The sequence below is a fragment of the Lissotriton vulgaris genome, chromosome 5 (assembly GCF_964263255.1).
Source record: "Lissotriton vulgaris chromosome 5, aLisVul1.2, whole genome shotgun sequence".
In the NCBI taxonomy this organism is placed as follows: domain Eukaryota; kingdom Metazoa; phylum Chordata; class Amphibia; order Caudata; family Salamandridae; genus Lissotriton; species Lissotriton vulgaris.
In genome coordinates this window covers 2,019,977,171-2,019,998,316 of record NC_141693.1, presented here as the reverse complement: position 1 = coordinate 2,019,998,316, position 21,146 = coordinate 2,019,977,171, and the positions used below count along the sequence as shown (strand labels likewise).

General features: G+C 55.0%; 1 protein-coding gene across 2 annotated transcripts in view; it reads left to right on the top strand.

The window, feature by feature from the left end:
* Nucleotides 1-21,146, top strand: part of PTPA (protein phosphatase 2 phosphatase activator) — a 623,109-nt gene that overhangs the window by 179,796 nt on the left and 422,167 nt on the right. For both annotated transcript variants that reach the window (XM_086924847.1, XM_086924848.1), the window contains exon 4: nt 16,872-16,997. In XM_086924847.1, the coding sequence (XP_086780973.1) occupies nt 16,872-16,997 (126 nt within the window). The remainder of the gene's footprint in view (nt 1-16,871; nt 16,998-21,146) is intronic.

The following is a 21,146-nucleotide window of genomic DNA, read 5'->3' as shown; positions in this document are numbered from 1 at the left end:
TTCACAAGGCTCTGAAAGTCATTCTAAGGGTTGAGGCAGCAGTACTGCCACCTTGTCCTTCAGGAGGCTCTGAAAGTCATTCTAAGGGTTGAGCCCGCAGTACTGCCACCCCGCCCTTCACGAGGCCCTCCGAGAGTCATTCTAAGGGTTGAGCCAGCAGTACTGCCACCCTGCCCTTCAAAGGCTCTGAGAGTCATTCTAAGGGTTAGCCCGCAGTACTGCCACCCTGCCCTTAAGGAGGCTCTGAAAGTCATTCTAAGGGTTGAGCCCTCAGTACTGCCACCCTGCCCTTCACAAGGCTCTGAGAGTCATTCTAAGGGTTGAGCCCGCAGTACTGCCACCCTGCCCTTCAGGAGGCTCTGAAAGTCATTCTAAGGGTTGAGCCCTCAGTACTGCCACCCTGCCCTTCACAAGGCTCTGAGAGTCATTCTAAGGGTTGAGCCCGCAGTACTGCCACCCCGCCCTTCACGAGGCTCTGAAAGTCATTCTAAGGATTGAACCAGCTGTACTGCCACCCTGCCCTTCAGGAGGCTCTGAAAGTCATTCTACGGGTTGAACCAGCAGTACTGCCACCCTGCCCTTCAGGAGGCTCTGAAAGTCATTCTACGGGTTGAACCAGCAGTACTGCCACCCTGCCCTTCAGGGGGCTCTGAAAGTCATTCTAAGGGTTGAACCAGCAGTACTGCCACCCTGCCCTTCAGGGGGCTCTGAAAGTCATTCTAAGGGTTGAACCAGCAGTACTGCCACCCTACCCTCCAGGAGGCTCTGAAAGTCATTCTGAGGGTTGAGCCAGATGTACTGCCACCCAACCCTTCAGGAGGCTCTGAAAGTCATTCTGAGGGTTGAGCCCGCAGTACTGCCACCCCACCCTTCAGGAGGCTCTGAGAGTCATTCTAAGGGTTGAGCCCTCAGTACTGCCACCCTGCCCTTCACATGGCTCTGAGAGTCATTCTAAGGGTTGAACCAGCAGTACTGACACCCTGCCCTTCAGGAGGCCCTCAGAGTCATTCTAAGGGTTGAGCCAGCAGTACTGCCACCCTGCCCTTCAGGAGGGTCTGAAAGTCATTCTAAGGGTTGAGCCCGCAGTACTGCCACCCCGCCCTTCACGAGGCCCTCCGAGAGTCATTCTAAGGGTTGAGCCCGCAGTACTGCCACCCCGCCCTTCAGGAGGCTCTGAAAGTCATTCTACGGGTTGAACCAGCAGTACTGCCACCCTGCCCTTCAGGAGGGTCTGAAAGTCATTCTACGGGTTGAACCAGCAGTACTGCCACCCTGCCCTTCAGGAGGCTCTGAAAGTCATTCTAAGGGTTGAGCCCTCAGTACTGCCACCCTGCCCTTCAGGAGGCTCTGAAAGTCATTCTAAGGGTTGAGCCCTCAGTACTGCCACCCTGCCCTTCAGGAGGCTCTGAAAGTCATTCTAAGGGTTGAGCCCTCAGTACTGCCACCCTGCCCTTCAGGAGGCTCTGAAAGTCATTCTAAGGGTAGAGCCCGCAGTACTGCCACCCTGCCCTTCAGGAGGCTCTGAAAGCCATTCTAAGGGTAGAGCCCGCAGTACTGCCACCCTGCCCTTCAGGAGGCTCTGAAAGTCATTCTAAGGGTTGAGCCCTCAGTACTGCCACCCTGCCCTTCAGGAGGCTCTGAAAGTCATTCTAAGGGTTGAGCCAGCTGTACTGCCACCCCGCCCTTCACGAGGCTCTGAAAGTCATCCTAAGGGTTGAACCAGCAGTACTGCCACCCTGCCCTTCAGGAGGCTCTGAGAGTCATTCTAAGGGTTGAGCCCGCAGTACTGCCACCCTGCCCTTCAGGAGGCTCTGAAAGTCATTCTAAGGGTTGAGCCCTCAGTACTGCCACCCTGCCCTTCATAAGGCTCTGAGAGTCATTCTAAGGGTTGAGCCCTCAGTACTGCCACCCTAACCTTCACAAGGCTCTGAGAGTCATTCTAAGGGTTGAGCCCGCAGTACTGCCACCCTACCCCCCAGGAGGCTCTGAAAGTCATTCTGAGGGTTGAACCAGCTGTACTGCCACCCTGCCCTTCATGAGGCTCTGAAAGTCATTCTAAGGGTTGAGCCAGCAGTACTGCCACCCTACCCTCCAGGAGGCTCTGAAAGTCATTCTGAGGGTTGAACCAGCTGTACTGCCACCCTACCCTCCAGGAGGCTCTGAAAGTCATTCTAAGGGTTGAGCCAGCAGTACTGCCACCCTGCCCTTCAGGAGGAGGTCTGAAAGTCATTCTAAGGGTTGAGCCCACAGTACTGCCACCCTGCCCTTCAGGAGGCTCTGAGAGTCATTCTAAGGGTTGAGCCAGCTGTACTGCCACCCTGCCCTTCAGGAGGGTCTGAAAGTTATTCTATGGGTTGAGCCCTCAGTACTGCCACCCTGCCCTTCAGGGGGCTCTGAAAGTCATTCTAAGGGTTGAACCAGAAGTACTGCCACCCTGCCCTTCAGGAGGCTCTGAGAGTCATTCTAAGGGTTGTACCAGCAGTACTGCCACCCTGCCCTTCAGGGGGCTCTGAAAGTCATTCTAAGGGTTGAGGCAGCTGTACTGCCACCCTGCCCTCCGGGAGGCTCAGAGTCATTCTAAGGGTTGAGGCAGCAGTACTGACACCCTGCCCTTCAGGAGGCTCTGAGAGTCATTCTAAGTGTTGAGGCAGCAGTACTGACACCCTGCCCTTCTGGAGGCTCTGAAAGTCATTCTAAGGGTTGAGCCCTCAGTACTGCCACCCCGCCCTTCAGGAGGCTCTGAAAGTCATTCTAAGGGAGAACCAGCAGTACTGCCACCCCGCCCTTCTGGAGGCTCTGAAAGTCATTCTACGGGTTGAACCAGCAGTACTGCCACCCCGCCCTTCCGGAGGCTCTGAAAGTCATTCTAAGGGTTGAACCAGCAGTACTGCCACCCCGCCCTTCACGAGGCTCTGAAAGTCATTCTAAGGGTTGAACCAGCTGTACTGCCACCCCGCCCTTCACGAGGCTCTGAAAGTCATTCCAAGGGTTGAACCAGCTGTACTGCCACCCTGCCCTTCAGGAGGCTCTGAAAGTCATTCTAAGGGTTGAGCCCTCAGTACTGCCACCCTGCCCTTCAAAGGCTCTGAGAGTCATTCTAAGGGTTAGCCCGCAGTACTGCCACCCTGCCCTTAAGGAGGCTCTGAAAGTCATTCTAAGGGTTGAGCCCTCAGTACTGCCACCCTGCCCTTCACAAGGCTCTGAGAGTCATTCTAAGGGTTGAGCCCGCAGTACTGCCACCCTGCCCTTCAGGAGGCTCTGAAAGTCATTCTAAGGGTTGAGCCCTCAGTACTGCCACCCTGCCCTTCACAAGGCTCTGAGAGTCATTCTAAGGGTTGAGCCCTCAGTACTGCCACCCTGCCCTTCACAAGGCTCTGAGAGTCATTCTAAGGGTTGAGCCCGCAGTGATGCCACCCTACCCTCCAGGAGGCTCTGAAAGTCATTCTGAGGGTTGAACCAGCTGTACTGCCACCCTGCCCTTCATGAGGCTCTGAAAGTCATTCTAAGGGTTGAGCCAGCAGTACTGCCACCCTACCCTCCAGGAGGCTCTGAAAGTCATTCTGAGGGTTGAACCAGCTGTACTGCCACCCTACCCTCCAGGAGGCTCTGAAAGTCATTCTAAGGGTTGAGCCAGCAGTACTGCCACCCTGCCCTTCAGGAGGCTCTGAAAGTCATTCTAAGGGTTGAACCAGCAGTACTGCCACCCCGCCCTTCACGAGGCTCTGAAAGTCATTCTAAGGGTTGAACCAGCTGTACTGCCACCCTGCCCTTCAGGAGGTTTGAAAGTTATTCCAAGGGTTGAACCAGCTGTACTGCCACCCTGCCCTTCAGGAGGCTCTGAAAGCCATTCTAAGGGTTGAACCAGCAGTACTGCCACCCCGCCCTTCACGAGGCTCTGAAAGTCATTCTAAGGGTTGAACCAGCTGTACTGCCACCCTGCCCTTCACAAGGCTCTGAGAGTCATTCTAAGGGTTGAACCAGCAGTACTGCCACCCTGCCCTTCAGGAGGCTCTGAAAGTCATTCTAAGGGTTGAACCAGCAGTACTGCCACCCCGCCCTTCAGGAGGCTCTGAAAGTCATTCTAAGGGTTGAACCAGCAGTACTGCCACCCCGCCCTTCAGGAGGCTCTGAAAGTCATTCTAAGGGTTGAACCAGCAGTACTGCCACCCCGCCCTTCACGAGGCTCTGAAAGTCATTCTAAGGGTTGAACCAGCTGTACTGCCACCCTGCCCTTCACAAGGCTCTGAGAGTCATTCTAAGGGTTGAACCAGCAGTACTGCCACCCCACCCTTCACAAGGCTCTGAGAGTCATTCTAAGGGTTGAACCAGCAGTACTGCCACCCCGCCCTCCAGGAGGCTCTGAAAGTCATTCTAAGGGTTGAGGCAGCAGTACTGCCACCCTGCCGTCCAGGAGGCTCTGAAAGTCATTCTAAGGGTTGAACCAGCAGTACTGCCACCCTGCCCTTCAGGAGGCCCTCAGAGTCATTCTAAGGTTTGAGCCAGCAGTACTGCCACCCTGCCCTTCAGGAGGGTCTGAAAGTCATTCTAAGGGTTGAACCAGCAGTACTGCCATCCTGCCCTTCACAAGGCTCTGAAAGTCATTCTAAGGGTTGAGGCAGCAGTACTGCCACCTTGTCCTTCAGGAGGCTCTGAAAGTCATTCTAAGGGTTGAGCCCGCAGTACTGCCACCCCGCCCTTCACGAGGCCCTCCGAGAGTCATTCTAAGGGTTGAGCCAGCAGTACTGCCACCCTGTCCTTCAGGACGCTCTGAAAGTCATTCTAAGGGTTGAGCCCGCAGTACTGCCACCCCGCCCTTCACGAGGCTCTGAAAGTCATTCTAAGGATTGAACCAGCTGTACTGCCACCCTGCCCTTCAGGAGGCTCTGAAAGTCATTCTACGGGTTGAACCAGCAGTACTGCCACCCTGCCCTTCAGGAGGCTCTGAAAGTCATTCTACGGGTTGAACCAGCAGTACTGCCACCCTGCCCTTCAGGGGGCTCTGAAAGTCATTCTAAGGGTTGAACCAGCAGTACTGCCACCCTGCCCTTCAGGGGGCTCTGAAAGTCATTCTAAGGGTTGAACCAGCAGTACTGCCACCCTACCCTCCAGGAGGCTCTGAAAGTCATTCTGAGGGTTGAGCCAGATGTACTGCCACCCAACCCTTCAGGAGGCTCTGAAAGTCATTCTGAGGGTTGAGCCCGCAGTACTGCCACCCCACCCTTCAGGAGGCTCTGAGAGTCATTCTAAGGGTTGAGCCCTCAGTACTGCCACCCTGCCCTTCACATGGCTCTGAGAGTCATTCTAAGGGTTGAACCAGCAGTACTGACACCCTGCCCTTCAGGAGGCCCTCAGAGTCATTCTAAGGGTTGAGCCAGCAGTACTGCCACCCTGCCCTTCAGGAGGGTCTGAAAGTCATTCTAAGGGTTGAGCCCGCAGTACTGCCACCCCGCCCTTCACGAGGCCCTCCGAGAGTCATTCTAAGGGTTGAGCCCGCAGTACTGCCACCCCGCCCTTCAGGAGGCTCTGAAAGTCATTCTACGGGTTGAACCAGCAGTACTGCCACCCTGCCCTTCAGGAGGGTCTGAAAGTCATTCTACGGGTTGAACCAGCAGTACTGCCACCCTGCCCTTCAGGAGGCTCTGAAAGTCATTCTAAGGGTTGAGCCCTCAGTACTGCCACCCTGCCCTTCAGGAGGCTCTGAAAGTCATTCTAAGGGTTGAGCCCTCAGTACTGCCACCCTGCCCTTCAGGAGGCTCTGAAAGTCATTCTAAGGGTTGAGCCAGCAGTACTGCCACCCTACCCTCCAGGAGGCTCTGAAAGTCATTCTGAGGGTTGAACCAGCTGTACTGCCACCCTACCCTCCAGGAGGCTCTGAAAGTCATTCTAAGGGTTGAGCCAGCAGTACTGCCACCCTGCCCTTCAGGAGGCTCTGAAAGTCATTCTAAGGGTTGAACCAGCAGTACTGCCACCCCGCCCTTCACGAGGCTCTGAAAGTCATTCTAAGGGTTGAACCAGCTGTACTGCCACCCTGCCCTTCAGGAGGTTTGAAAGTTATTCCAAGGGTTGAACCAGCTGTACTGCCACCCTGCCCTTCAGGAGGCTCTGAAAGCCATTCTAAGGGTTGAACCAGCAGTACTGCCACCCCGCCCTTCACGAGGCTCTGAAAGTCATTCTAAGGGTTGAACCAGCTGTACTGCCACCCTGCCCTTCACAAGGCTCTGAGAGTCATTCTAAGGGTTGAACCAGCAGTACTGCCACCCTGCCCTTCAGGAGGCTCTGAAAGTCATTCTAAGGGTTGAACCAGCAGTACTGCCACCCCGCCCTTCAGGAGGCTCTGAAAGTCATTCTAAGGGTTGAACCAGCAGTACTGCCACCCCGCCCTTCAGGAGGCTCTGAAAGTCATTCTAAGGGTTGAACCAGCAGTACTGCCACCCCGCCCTTCACGAGGCTCTGAAAGTCATTCTAAGGGTTGAACCAGCTGTACTGCCACCCTGCCCTTCACAAGGCTCTGAGAGTCATTCTAAGGGTTGAACCAGCAGTACTGCCACCCCACCCTTCACAAGGCTCTGAGAGTCATTCTAAGGGTTGAACCAGCAGTACTGCCACCCCGCCCTCCAGGAGGCTCTGAAAGTCATTCTAAGGGTTGAGGCAGCAGTACTGCCACCCTGCCGTCCAGGAGGCTCTGAAAGTCATTCTAAGGGTTGAACCAGCAGTACTGCCACCCTGCCCTTCAGGAGGCCCTCAGAGTCATTCTAAGGTTTGAGCCAGCAGTACTGCCACCCTGCCCTTCAGGAGGGTCTGAAAGTCATTCTAAGGGTTGAACCAGCAGTACTGCCATCCTGCCCTTCACAAGGCTCTGAAAGTCATTCTAAGGGTTGAGGCAGCAGTACTGCCACCTTGTCCTTCAGGAGGCTCTGAAAGTCATTCTAAGGGTTGAGCCCGCAGTACTGCCACCCCGCCCTTCACGAGGCCCTCCGAGAGTCATTCTAAGGGTTGAGCCAGCAGTACTGCCACCCTGTCCTTCAGGACGCTCTGAAAGTCATTCTAAGGGTTGAGCCCGCAGTACTGCCACCCCGCCCTTCACGAGGCTCTGAAAGTCATTCTAAGGATTGAACCAGCTGTACTGCCACCCTGCCCTTCAGGAGGCTCTGAAAGTCATTCTACGGGTTGAACCAGCAGTACTGCCACCCTGCCCTTCAGGAGGCTCTGAAAGTCATTCTACGGGTTGAACCAGCAGTACTGCCACCCTGCCCTTCAGGGGGCTCTGAAAGTCATTCTAAGGGTTGAACCAGCAGTACTGCCACCCTGCCCTTCAGGGGGCTCTGAAAGTCATTCTAAGGGTTGAACCAGCAGTACTGCCACCCTACCCTCCAGGAGGCTCTGAAAGTCATTCTGAGGGTTGAGCCAGATGTACTGCCACCCAACCCTTCAGGAGGCTCTGAAAGTCATTCTGAGGGTTGAGCCCGCAGTACTGCCACCCCACCCTTCAGGAGGCTCTGAGAGTCATTCTAAGGGTTGAGCCCTCAGTACTGCCACCCTGCCCTTCACATGGCTCTGAGAGTCATTCTAAGGGTTGAACCAGCAGTACTGACACCCTGCCCTTCAGGAGGCCCTCAGAGTCATTCTAAGGGTTGAGCCAGCAGTACTGCCACCCTGCCCTTCAGGAGGGTCTGAAAGTCATTCTAAGGGTTGAGCCCGCAGTACTGCCACCCCGCCCTTCACGAGGCCCTCCGAGAGTCATTCTAAGGGTTGAGCCCGCAGTACTGCCACCCCGCCCTTCAGGAGGCTCTGAAAGTCATTCTACGGGTTGAACCAGCAGTACTGCCACCCTGCCCTTCAGGAGGGTCTGAAAGTCATTCTACGGGTTGAACCAGCAGTACTGCCACCCTGCCCTTCAGGAGGCTCTGAAAGTCATTCTAAGGGTTGAGCCCTCAGTACTGCCACCCTGCCCTTCAGGAGGCTCTGAAAGTCATTCTAAGGGTTGAGCCCTCAGTACTGCCACCCTGCCCTTCAGGAGGCTCTGAAAGTCATTCTAAGGGTTGAGCCCTCAGTACTGCCACCCTGCCCTTCAGGAGGCTCTGAAAGTCATTCTAAGGGTAGAGCCCGCAGTACTGCCACCCTGCCCTTCAGGAGGCTCTGAAAGCCATTCTAAGGGTAGAGCCCGCAGTACTGCCACCCTGCCCTTCAGGAGGCTCTGAAAGTCATTCTAAGGGTTGAGCCCTCAGTACTGCCACCCTGCCCTTCAGGAGGCTCTGAAAGTCATTCTAAGGGTTGAGCCAGCTGTACTGCCACCCCGCCCTTCACGAGGCTCTGAAAGTCATCCTAAGGGTTGAACCAGCAGTACTGCCACCCTGCCCTTCAGGAGGCTCTGAGAGTCATTCTAAGGGTTGAGCCCGCAGTACTGCCACCCTGCCCTTCAGGAGGCTCTGAAAGTCATTCTAAGGGTTGAGCCCTCAGTACTGCCAACCTGCCCTTCATAAGGCTCTGAGAGTCATTCTAAGGGTTGAGCCCTCAGTACTGCCACCCTAACCTTCACAAGGCTCTGAGAGTCATTCTAAGGGTTGAGCCCGCAGTACTGCCACCCTACCCCCCAGGAGGCTCTGAAAGTCATTCTGAGGGTTGAACCAGCTGTACTGCCACCCTGCCCTTCATGAGGCTCTGAAAGTCATTCTAAGGGTTGAGCCAGCAGTACTGCCACCCTACCCTCCAGGAGGCTCTGAAAGTCATTCTGAGGGTTGAACCAGCTGTACTGCCACCCTACCCTCCAGGAGGCTCTGAAAGTCATTCTAAGGGTTGAGCCAGCAGTACTGCCACCCTGCCCTTCGGGAAGCTCTGAAAGTCATTCTAAGGGTTGAACCAGCAGTACTGCCATCCTGCCCTTCAGGAGGCTCTGAAAGTCATTCTAAGGGTTGAACCAGCAGTACTGCCACCCCGCCCTTCACAAGGCTCTGAAAGTCATTCTAAGGGTTGAACCAGCTGTACTGCCACCCTGCCCTTCAGGAGGCTCTGAAAGTCATTCTGAGGGTTGAACCAGCAGTACTGCCACCCCGTCCTTCACGAGGCTCTGAAAGTCATTCTAAGGGTTGAACCAGCTGTACTGCCCCCCTGCCCTCCAGGAGGCTCTGAAAGTCATTCTAAGGGTTGAGGCAGCAGTACTGCCACCCTGCCGTCCATGAGGCTCTGAAAGTCATTCTAAGGGTTGAGCCAGCAGTACTGCCACCCTGCCCTTCAGGAGGCTCTGAAAGTCATTCTAAGGGTTGAGCCCTCAGTACTGACACCCTGCCCTTCAGGAGGCTCTGAAAGTCATTCTAAGGGTTGAGCCCTCAGTACTGCCACCCTGCCCTTCAGGAGGCTCTGAAAGTCATTCTAAGGGTTGAGCCCTCAGTACTGCCACCCTGCCCTTCAGGAGGCTCTGAGAGTCATTCTAAGGGTTGAACCTGCAGTACTGCCACCCTGCCCTTCCGGAGGCTCTGAAAGTCATTCTAAGGGTTTAACCAGCTGTACTGCCACCCCGCCCTTCACGAGGCCCACCGAGAGTCATTCTAAGGGTTGAGCCAGCAGTACTGCCACCCTGTCCTTCAGGACGCTCTGAAAGTCATTCTAAGGGTTGAGCCAGCAGTACTGCCACCCCGCCCTTCACCAGGCTCTGAAAGTCATGCTAAGGGTTGAACCAGCAGTACTGCCACCCTGCCCTCTAGGAGGCTCTCTGAAAGTCATTCTAAGGGTAGAGCCCGCAGTACTGCCACCCTGCCCTTCAGGAGGCTCTGAAAGTCACTCTAAGGGTTGAGCCCTCAGTACTGCCACCCTGCCCTTCAGGAGGCTCTGAAAGTCATTCTAGGGGTTGAGCCCTCAGTACTGCCACCCTGCCCTTCAGGAGGCTCTGAAAGTCATTCTAAGGGTTGAGCCAGCTGTACTGCCACCCCGCCCTTCATGAGGCTCTGAAAGTCATTCTAAGGGTTGAACCAGCAGTACTGCAACCCTGCCCTTCAGGAGGCTTTCTGAAAGTCATTCTAAGGGTTGAGCCCGCAGTACTGCCACCCTGCCCTTCAGGAGGCTTTCTGAAAGTCATTCTAAGGGTTGAGCCCGCAGTACTGCCACCCCGCCCTTCATGAGGCTCTGAAAGTTATTCTAAGGTTTGAGACAGCAGTACTGCCACCCTGCCCTTCAGGAGGCTCTGAAAGTCATTCTAAGGGTTGAACCAGCTGTACTGCCACCCCGCCCTTCAGGAGGCTCTGAAAGTCATTCTAAGGGTTGAGCCCTCAGTACTGCCACCCTGCCCTTCATAAGGCTCTGAGAGTCATTCTAAGGGTTGAGCCCTCAGTACTGCCACCCTAACCTTCACAAGGCTCTGAGAGTCATTCTAAGGGTTGAGCCCGCAGTACTGCCACCCTACCCCCCAGGAGGCTCTGAAAGTCATTCTGAGGGTTGAACCAGCTGTACTGCCACCCTACCCTCCAGGAGGCTCTGAATGTCATTCTAAGGGTTGAGCCAGCAGTACTGCCACCCTGCCCTTCAGGAAGCTCTGAAAGTCATTCTAAGGGTTGAACCAGCAGTACTGCCACCCTACCCTCCAGGAGGCTCTGAAAGTCATTCTAAGGGTTGAGCCCTCAGTACTGCCACCCCGCCCTTCACGAGGCCCACCGAGAGTCATTCTAAGGGTTGAGCCAGCAGTACTGCCACCCTGTCCTTCAGGAGGCTCTGAAAGTCATTCTAAGGGTTGAGCCAGCAGTACTGCCACCCTGCCCTTCACGAGGCTCTGAAAGTCATTCTAAGGGTTGAACCAGCAGTACTGCCACCCCGTCCTTCAGGAGGGTCTGAAAGTCATTCTAAGAGTTGAGCCCGCAGTACTGCCACCCTACCCTCCAGGAGGGTCTCTGAAAGTCATTCTAAGCGTTGAGACAGCAGTACTGCCACCCCGCCCTTCACGAGGCCCACCGAGAGTCATTCTAAGGGTTGAGCCAGCAGTACTGCCACCCTGTCCTTCAGGAGGCTCTGAAAGTCATTCTAAGGGTTGAGCCAGCAGTACTGCCACCCTGCCCTTCACGAGGCTCTGAAAGTCATTCTAAGGGAGAACCAGCTGTACTGCCACCCCGCCCATCAGGAGGGTCTCTTAAAGTCATTCTAAGGGTTGAACCAGCTGTACTGCCACCCTGCCCTTCAGGAGGCTCTGAAAGTCATTCCAAGGGTTGAACCAGCTGTACTGCCAACCTGCCCTTCGGGAGGCTCTGAGAGTCATTCTAAGGGTTGAGGCAGCAGTACTGACACCCTGCCCTTCAGGAGGCTCTGAGAGTCATTCTAAGGGTTGAACCAGCAGTACTGCCACCCTGCCCTTCACGAGGCTCTGAAAGTCATTCTAAGGGTTGAACCAGCTGTACTGCCACCCCGCCCTTCACGAGGCTCTGAAAGTCATTCTAAGGGTTGAGCCCGCAGTACTGCCACCCCGCCCTTCACGAGGGTCTGAAAGTCATTCTAAGGGTTGAACCAGCAGTACTTCCACCCCGCCCTTCAGGAGGCTCTGAAAGTCATTCTAAGGGTTGAACCAGCACTACTGCCACCCTGCCCTCCAGGAGGCTCTGAAAGTCATTCTAAGGGTTGAACCAGCAGTACTGCCACCCCGCCCTTCAGGAGGCTCTGAAAGTCATTCTAAGGGTTGAACCAGCAGTACTGCCACCCTGCCCTCCAGGAGGCTCTGAAAGTCATTCTAAGGGTTGGGGTCGCAGTACTGCCACTCCGCCCTTCAGGAGGGTCTGAAAGTCATTCTAAGGGTTGAACCAGCAGTACTGCCACCCCGCCCTTCAGGAGGCTCTGAAAGTCATTCTAAGGGTTGAACCAGCAGTACTGCCACCCCGCCCTTCAGGAGGCTCTGAAAGTCATTCTAAGGGTTGAACCAGCAGTACTGCCACCCTGCCCTTCAGGAGGCTCTGAAAGTCATTCTAATGGTTGAGCCCGCAGTACTGCCACCCTGCCCTCCAGGAGGCTCTGAAAGTCATTCTAAGGGTTGAACCAGCTGTACTGCCACCCCGCCCTTCACGAGGCTCTGAAAGTCATTCTAAGGGAGAACCAGCTGTACTGCCACCCCGCCCTTCACGAGGCTCTGAAAGTCATTCTAAGGGTTGAACCAGCTGTACTGCCACCCCGCCCTTCACGAGGCTCTGAAAGTCATTCTAAGGGTTGAGCCCGCAGTACTGCCACCCCGCCCTTCACGAGGGTCTGAAAGTCATTCTAAGGGTTGAACCAGCAGTACTGCCACCCCGCCCTTCAGGAGGCTCTGAAAGTCATTCTAAGGGTTGAACCAGCAGTACTGCCACCCCGCCCTTCAGGAGGCTCTGAAAGTCATTCTAAGGGTTGAACCAGCAGTACTGCCACCCTGCCCTCCAGGAGGCTCTGAAAGTCATTCTAAGGGTTGAGCCCGCAGTACTGCCACTCCGCCCTTCAGGAGGGTCTGAAAGTCATTCTAAGGGTTGAACCAGCAGTACTGCCACCCCGCCCTTCAGGAGGCTCTGAAAGTCATTCTAAGGGTTGAACCAGCAGTACTGCCACCCCGCCCTTCAGGAGGCTCTGAAAGTCATTCTAAGGGTTGAACCAGCAGTACTGCCACCCTGCCCTTCAGGAGGCTCTGAAAGTCATTCTAATGGTTGAGCCCGCAGTACTGCCACCCTGCCCTTCAGGAGGCTCTGAAAGTCATTCTACGGGTTGAACCAGCAGTACTGCCACCCCGCCCTTCAGGAGGCTCTGAAAGTCATTCTAAGGGTTGAACCAGCAGTACTGCCACCCCGCCCTTCACGAGGCTCTGAAAGTCATTCTAAGGGTTGAACCAGCTGTACTGCCACCCCGCCCTTCACGAGGCTCTGAAAGTCATTCTAAGGGTTGAGCCCGCAGTACTGCCACCCCGCCCTTCACGAGGGTCTGAAAGTCATTCTAAGGGTTGAACCAGCAGTACTGCCACCCCGCCCTTCAGGAGGCTCTGAAAGTCATTCTAAGGGTTGAACCAGCAGTACTGCCACCCCGCCCTTCAGGCAGCTCTGAAAGTCATTCTAAGGGTTGAACCAGCAGTACTGCCACCCTGCCCTCCAGGAGGCTCTGAAAGTCATTCTAAGGGTTGAGCCCGCAGTACTGCCACTCCGCCCTTCAGGAGGGTCTGAAAGTCATTCTAAGGGTTGAACCAGCAGTACTGCCACCCCGCCCTTCAGGAGGCTCTGAAAGTCATTCTAAGGGTTGAACCAGCAGTACTGCCACCCCGCCCTTCATGAGGCTCTGAAAGTCATTCTAATGGTTGAACCAGCAGTACTGCCACCCCGCCCTTCACGAGGCTCTGAAAGTCATTCTAAGGGTTGAACCAGCAGTACTGCCACCCTGCCCTTCAGGAGGCTCTGAAAGACATTCTAAGGGTTGAACCAGCTGTACTGCCACCCTGCCCTTCAGGAGGCTCTGAAAGTCATTCTAATGGTTGAGCCCGCAGTACTGCCACCCTGCCCTTCAGGAGGCTCTGAAAGTCATTCTACGGGTTGAACCAGCAGTACTGCCACCCCGTCCTTCAGGAGGCTCTGAAAGTCATTCTGAGGGTTGAGCCCGCAGTACTGCCACCCTGCCCTTCAGGAGGCTCTGGGAGTCATTCTACGGGTTGAACCAGCTTTACTGCCACCCCGCCCTCCAGGAGGGTCTCTGAAAGTCATTCTAAGGGTTGAGACAGCAGTACTGCCACCCTGCCCTTCAGGAGGCTCTGAAAGTCATTCTAAGGGTTGAACCAGCAGTACTGCCACCCCGCCCTTCAGGAGGCTCTGAAAGTCATTCTAAGGGTTGAACCAGCAGTACTGCCACCCTGCCCTTCAGGGGGCTCTGAAAGAAGTAATTCTTAGGGTTAAATCCAGGAGACTGCCTGTCAGGAGACGTTGCAGGTAAAGTCATCCTAGGGGTTGGATGAGGAGGCCTGCCCTCTACCCTTCATGCAATATTGTTTGCAGGATACTTCTCCTCTAGAGAAAGAGCTCATCCTCTCCTTGTGACACTGACCATTACCGTGAGCTAGTGGGGAAGCAGTAAGACCATGAGAGCACGAGGAGCATTTAGGCCCTTTGTGTTCTTCCTGAGCCGTGATTGACACTTAATGTGTGCTGTGTAATCTGACAGCTAAAAGCACACTGCTTAGATCAACCAACCAACCAATCAACCATCGGTGCTTGTGCAGCGTGGCTTGTCACTGGAAGGGGGGGGGGAATCTGCAGGCGCTGTGAGGTTTGAGCGATCCTTGGTTGGGGAGAGGTGGAGGTTGAAGAAACATGTCTTTAGCTGCTTCCTCAATGGTGCCTACGTGCGTAGGTGGAGAGGGCGGTGTAGGAAGCTGACTCTGTATATACTGTACCAAAGTAAGGTATAGTGTGCACAGAGTCCAGAGAGTCCTCGGTGGTATAGCAGAGGCTAAATTAGGTAAGTACTAGCAGCTCTCTTTGTGGTTGTGTGGGCGAGCAGTTAGGCTCATCCAGAGATTGGGTTATGCATTTATTGTATTCACTCAATCAAGGACTGATGACACACACACTCAGAGACAGAATCATGACCAATTGGGCAAGTATAAAAAAATGTGTACTTGTATTTTATTTCTAGACCCAAGCAGGACTTGGCACAGGTAGGTAAAATGTACTTTAAATTGTAAACGTTTACATAGAATGGCAATTGGGAATGGGTTTGCAGTTGTTACAGGTTGGTGTGGTTTCAAAAAGCAGTTTAAATTGCACAGTTTTTACTTTTAGGACGTTTGTTGGTGATTTTCAGATTATGTTGAGTGCTGGGGTTAGTATGCCTGGATACCACACCTTAGGATCTTATAATACAAGGGAAATAAGACGTTTATTGTCTTGAGTTATAGTTGCTGTTTTTCCCATACAAAGCTACAGTTCAACACTGGGTGCCAACTGCAGGCAGGGAAAATGCAAATGCTTGACACCCCCTCTTTTTCTCTGCCACCGCTAGATGGATCACTCCAAAACTTTCCATCCACAAGGATCACCAGGGCACGTTGTTTGTAAAATGTCGTGACTATTCATCAAACGGCGCCAAATATATAGGCACGTCAAAAAAAGCTTTTGCTATGGTGACTAGGTCCGAAATGTAACTAGCTCCTGGCCACCACCAGTAGGATAGATATAAGAATGGTAGTCAATATTCAGATCACAATATGTTTGTACTCCACAGAGCCCAAAAGGAGCTCAGCTCAAAGTGCACAGGGGTTTTATCGCAGAAGCCTCAGTTGGGGACTGTATCCCATCATTAGAATAGTCCTAGAACTGTTCTGCTCAAACCAGTGTGGAGACTGGTCCACAACTAACAAAGTGCTCTCTGTGTGGAAAAGGCTCTGTGTAATCACCCTGGTCCCAAACAGGACCTTCAGTTTCCTCCAAGAGATGTTCTAGCATCTGGCCGGCTGGGGAGACGAGAGGTGTGCACTTAGCTATGCACTTCTAGGGCCAGTTGAAGAGTTTTGCACACCCAAACAAACTGACATTTTTCTGTACTTCAACTTTATCTAATTTGCCACAGTGTATTGCTTGAAGTGGCAATTTGATACCTCCTACCTTGTACTTCTTTCCACAAAACTGTCTCTTCCCTCATAAGTTGCACATACAATTCTCTTTAATCCTCCTTTACCATTCATCCTGCTTTCTGCTCGATCATAAATAATCCTGCAGCCTCCATTTCTCATTCCCTTGCTCTGTTTTTTCTCCCTCCTCCTCTCTCGAACATCTTCCTTCACGCTCCTATCTCTCTATATCCTTTGATGTCCTGCTCCTTCCTCTGCCCTCCAACTTCCCTCATCATCCCTCTCACAGCTTACTTCCTTTCTCACTCTCCTCTCGCAACTACTCATTTCACATCTTCTGATCTCCCCATCTTCTCGTGACTTATCCTTGCTCAAAAATCCTCCTCTCTCACAGAGTGGCTGACTGATTGTGGCAAAATTATCCAAGTCAGACCCATGCATCCGCAGTCCATGAGTAGAATCATGCATATTTCTGTCAATCTCAGACTGCACTGCTCTGAAACAGCCCCCTAGCCTCTAGCCAAATGAGGAAGTGTGAGGATTGCAGATAGGCCATCTGTCCCTATCCCACACCCCCTCTTACCCTCCCTCCTGCACTGTCTCACATCTCCTTCTACTAAAACCTTCATTCTAGAATACTACGTTTTAAACCTAGACCTCTAAAAATATAAAGAAATAGCAGATGTTGGTGCCTGCGCTGCTAGTTGTGGGCACCTTAAGCTTATTGGAGGTATGGGTATCCAAGGCTTACCCTTTGAGTGGGTGAAGGGTCTATCAACTCTGCACCCAGGAGGAGTGCTCTGCCTCTCAGAGGTCAGCCTATAAGAAGGACCGTTGCCTGAGCGCCATTCACAAGCTGATTAGCAGCCTCTGCTACCTTTGCCTTCCCTCCTACCCTCCTGTCAGAGTTCTCATACGCTTCCTGTCTTTCATAAATGCTCTTCTTGCTTTTTTTAGCAACAAAATCCAAAGTGTCAGATAGAGACTTGAATTGATATCAGCCAGTGGCAATGTCTCTGGTAAGCCTTCCAGTCCATCGTTTTTTGCACACAATGCCACTTTAGACACAGAACAGCTAAATGCAAACCAGACTTCTCTTCACTGAGGTGGCCCCAGAATGCCAAAGCAGCTTTTGGGGGTGCTTTTTGTTCCATGTAGAGGCGATCTGACAGCCAAGATGGATTGTTCCCCTCTGGCCAAGCCCCTAGTAATCACCAGTGGCTGATAAGTCAAGCTTTCCTCCCTTCACTGTTTTTCCAGCCACCACTTTTGCTTCATACTGGCTCCCCTGTTGTGTTCTTCACATAACCTTTTCTGCTTCCTCTGTGCTGTCTAGGGTATTGAAGCGGTGCTGTCTCTCCTGAACACCCTTGACCAGTGGATCGACGACACCCCTCCAGTGGACCAGCCCTCTCGTTTTGGGAACAAGGCGTTCAGGACTTGGTACAGCAAGTTGGAACAGGTGAGAGGCATTTCATAGGTGTGGTGCTACACTTGAGAGGCTTGGCTTGTAGGTGTGCTGCAACAAGAAAGAGGCCCAGCCTGTGGTGCGCTACATCGTGCTGGAGGTGTAGCTGCACCAGGTGAGTGTCCTACCTTTGACATCTGCTGCTGGAGCAGTTGAGAGGCCAGCGCCTTGGTGTGCTACTGTAGATGGGTGGCCCAACTTGAATGTGTGCTTGAGTAGCGGAGAGGCCCAGCTCAAACATTTTCTAGAACAGGTAAGGGACGCTGCTAAAAACTGTGCTAGAGCATGTGAGAGGCCCCAGAGGTGTGCGCCAACGTGAGAGGTGTGCCTCAAACAGCTGCAAGTTCTGCCTTTGAGTTGCTGGGTCAGGTAAGAGTCCAGCGCCTGGATATCTAGAGGTGAGGAGCAGCCCATCTCTGAGGTGTACGGGAGCAGGGCAAAAGTTTTGCAAGTATGTGGATAATCCCAACCCTGGGATGTGCAGCTGGTAGAGGTATGGGGTCCAGCTTTAGAGTGTGCTGCTTGAACAGATGAGAGTCTTGGCTAGTTTGCTAGAGGCAATGAGAGCCCTAGCCCATAGGTGTACTGGAGCCAGTGAGAGCCCTGGCCTTGAGTTGTGCTAGAGTCGGCGAGAGGCCTGGCCCCTAGGTGTACTGGAGCCAGTGAGAGCCCTGGCCCTTGGGTGTACTAGAGTCGGTGAGAGCCCTGGTCCCTAGGTGTACTGGAGCCAGTGAGAGCCCTGGTCCCTAGGTGTACTGGAGCCAGTGAGAGCCCTGGCCCGTAGGTGTACTGGAGCCAGTGAGAGCCCTGGCCGCTAGGTGTGCTAGAGTCGGTGAGAGGCCCGGCTTCTATATGTGCTAGAGCCAGTGAGAGACCCAGCTCCTATGTATGCTAGAGTCAATGAGAGGTCCAACTCATCTTTGTGCTAGAGCAGGTGAGAAGCCCTACTCATAGGTGTGCTAAAGCAGGTGAGAGGCCAGACTCATAGCTGTGCTAGAGCAGGTGAGAGGCCCGACTCATAGATTTGCTAGTGCAAGGTGAGAGGCCCGACTCAAAGGTGTGCTAGAGCAGGCAAGAGGCTCGGCTCAACAGTGCGCTAGAGCAGCCGAGAGGTCCACCTCATAGATGAGCTAGAGCAGGCGAGACGCCCGGCTCATAGGTGCTCTAGAGCAGGCGAGACAACTGACTCATACGTGTACTAGAGCCAGTGAGAGCCCTGGCTCCTAGGTGTACTGGAGCCAGTGCGAGCCCTGGTCCCTAGGTGTACTGGAGCCAGTGAGAGCCCTGGTCCCTAGGTGTACTGGAGCCAGTGAGAGCCCTGTTCCCTAGGTGTACTGGAGCCAGTGAGAGCCCTGGTCCCTAGGTGTACTGGGGCCAGTGAGAGCCCTGGCCCCTAGGTGTACTACAGCCATTGAGAGCCCTGTTCCCTTGGTGTACTGGAGCCAGTGAGAGCCCTGGTCCCTAGGTGTACTGGGGCCAGTGAGAGCCCTGGCCCCTAGGTGTACTACAGCCATTGAGAGCCCTGGTCCCTAGGTGTACTGGAGCCAGTGAGAGCCCTGGCCCGTAGGTGTACTGGAGCCAGTGAGAGCCCTGGCCCCTAGATGTACTAGAGTCGGTGAGAGCCCTGGTCCCTAGGTGTACTGGAGCCAGTCAGAGCCCTGGCCCCTAGGTGTACTACAGCCATTGAGAGCCCTGGTCCCTAGGTGTACTGGAGCCAGTGAGAGGCCTGGCCCGTAGGTGTACTGGAGCCAGTGAGAGCCCTGGCCCCTCGGTGTACTGGAGCCAGTGAGAGCCCTGGCCCCTCGGTGTACTAGAGTCGGTGAGAGCCCTGGTCCCTAGGTCTACTGGAGCCAGTGAGAGCCCTGGTCCCTAGGTGTACTGGAGCCAGTGAGAGCCCTGGCCCGTAGGTGTACTGGAGCCAGTGAGAGCCCTGGCCCCTAGGTGTACTGGAGCCAGTGAGAGCCCTGGCCCTGAGGTGTACTGGAGCCAGTGAGAGCCCTGGCCCGTAGGTGTACTGGAGCCAGTGAGAGCCATGGTCCCTAGGTGTACTGGAGCCAGTGAGAGCCCTGGCCGCTAGGAGTACTGGAGCCAGTGAGCCCTGGCCCCTAGGTGTACTGGAGCCAGTGAGAGCCCTGGTCCCTAGGTGTACTGGAGCCAGTGAGAGCCCTGGCCCGTAGGTGTACTGGAGCCAGTGAGAGCCATGGTCCCTAGGTGTACTGGAGCCAGTGAGAGCCATGGTCCCTAGGTGTACTGGAGCCAGTGAGAGCCCTGGCCGCTAGGAGTACTGGAGCCAGTGAGCCCTGGCCCCTAGGTGTACTGGAGCCAGTGAGTGCCCTGGCCCGTAGGTGTACTGGAGCCAGTGAGAGCCCTGGCCCCTAGGTGTACTGGAGCCAGTGAGAGCCCTGGCCCGTAGGTGTACTGGAGCCAGTGAGAGCCCTGGCCCCCAGGTGTACTGGAGCCAGTGAGAGCCCTGGCCCCTCGGTGTACTGGAGCCAGTGAGAGCCCTGGCCCCTCGGTGTACTAGAGTCGGTGAGAGCCCTGGTCCCTAGGTGTACTGGAGCCAGTGAGAGCCCTGGTCCCTAGGTGTACTGGAGCCAGTGAGAGCCCTGGCCCGTAGGTGTACTGGAGCCAGTGAGAGCCCTGGCCCCTAGGTGTACTGGAGCCAGTGAGAGCCCTGGCCCCTCGGTGTACTGGAGCCAGTGAGAGCCCTGGCCCCTCGGTGTACTAGAGTCGGTGAGAGCCCTGGTCCCTAGGTGTACTGGAGCCAGTGAGAGCCCTGGTCCCTAGGTGTACTGGAGCCAGTGAGAGCCCTGGCCCGTAGGTGTACTGGAGCCAGTGAGAGCCCTGGCCCCTAGGTGTACTGGAGCCAGTGAGAGCCCTGGCCCTGAGGTGTACTGGAGCCAGTGAGAGCCCTGGCCCGTAGGTGTACTGGAGCCAGTGAGAGCCATGGTCCCTAGGTGTACTGGAGCCAGTGAGAGCCCTGGCCGCTAGGAGTACTGGAGCCAGTGAGCCCTGGCCCCTAGGTGTACTGGAGCCAGTGAGAGCCCTGGTCCCTAGGTGTACTGGAGCCAGTGAGAGCCCTGGCCCGTAGGTGTACTGGAGCCAGTGAGAGCCATGGTCCCTAGGTGTACTGGAGCCAGTGAGAGCCATGGTCACTAGGTGTACTGGAGCCAGTGAGAGCCCCGGCCGCTAGGAGTACTGGAGCCAGTGAGCCCTGGCCCCTAGGTGTACTGGAACCAGTGAGCGCCCTGGTCCCTAGGTGTACTGGAGCCAGTGAGAGCCCTGGTCCCTAGGTGTACTGGAGCCAGTGAGACCCCTGGCCCCTAGGTGTACTGGAGCCAGTGAGAGCCCTGGCCCCTAGGTGTACTGTAGCCAGTGAGAGCCCTGGCCCCTAGGTGTACTGGAGCCAGTGAGAGCCCTGGTCCCTAGGTGTACTGGAGCCAGTGAGAGCCCTGGTCCCTAGGTGTACTGGAGCCAGTGAGAGCCCTGGCCCCTAGGTGTACTACAGCCATTGAGAGCCCTGGTCCCTAGGTGTACTGGAGCCAGTGAGAGCCCTGGCCCCTAGGTGTACTACATCCATTGAGAGCCCTGGTCCCTAGGTGTACTGGAGCCAGTGAGAGCCCTGGCCCATATGTGTACTGGAGCCAGTGAGAGCCCTGGCCCCTAGGTGTACTGGAGCCAGTGAGAGCCCTGGCCCGTAGGTGTACTAGAGTCGGTGAGAGGCCTGGCCCGTAGGTGTACTAGAGTCGGTGAGAGGCCTGGCCCGTAGGTGTACTAGAGTCGGTGAGAGGCCTGGCCCGTAGGTGTACTAGAGTCGGTGAGAGGCCTGGCCCCTTGGTGTGCTAGAGTCGGTGGGAGACCCAGCTTCTAGGTCTCCCAGAGTCCGTGAGAGACCCAGCTCCTATGTATGCTAGAGTCGATGAGAGGCCCGGCTCCTAGGTCTACCAGAGTCAGTGAGAGACCCAGCTCCTATGTATGCTAGAGTCGATGAGAGGTCCAACTTATCTTTGTGCTAGAACAGGTGAGAAGCCCGACTCATTGGTTTGCTAGAGCAGGTGAGACGCCCGACTCATTGGTGCGCTAGAGCAGGTGAGAAGCCAAGTTGTAGATGTGCTAGAGCAGGCAAGAGGCTCTGCTCATCCG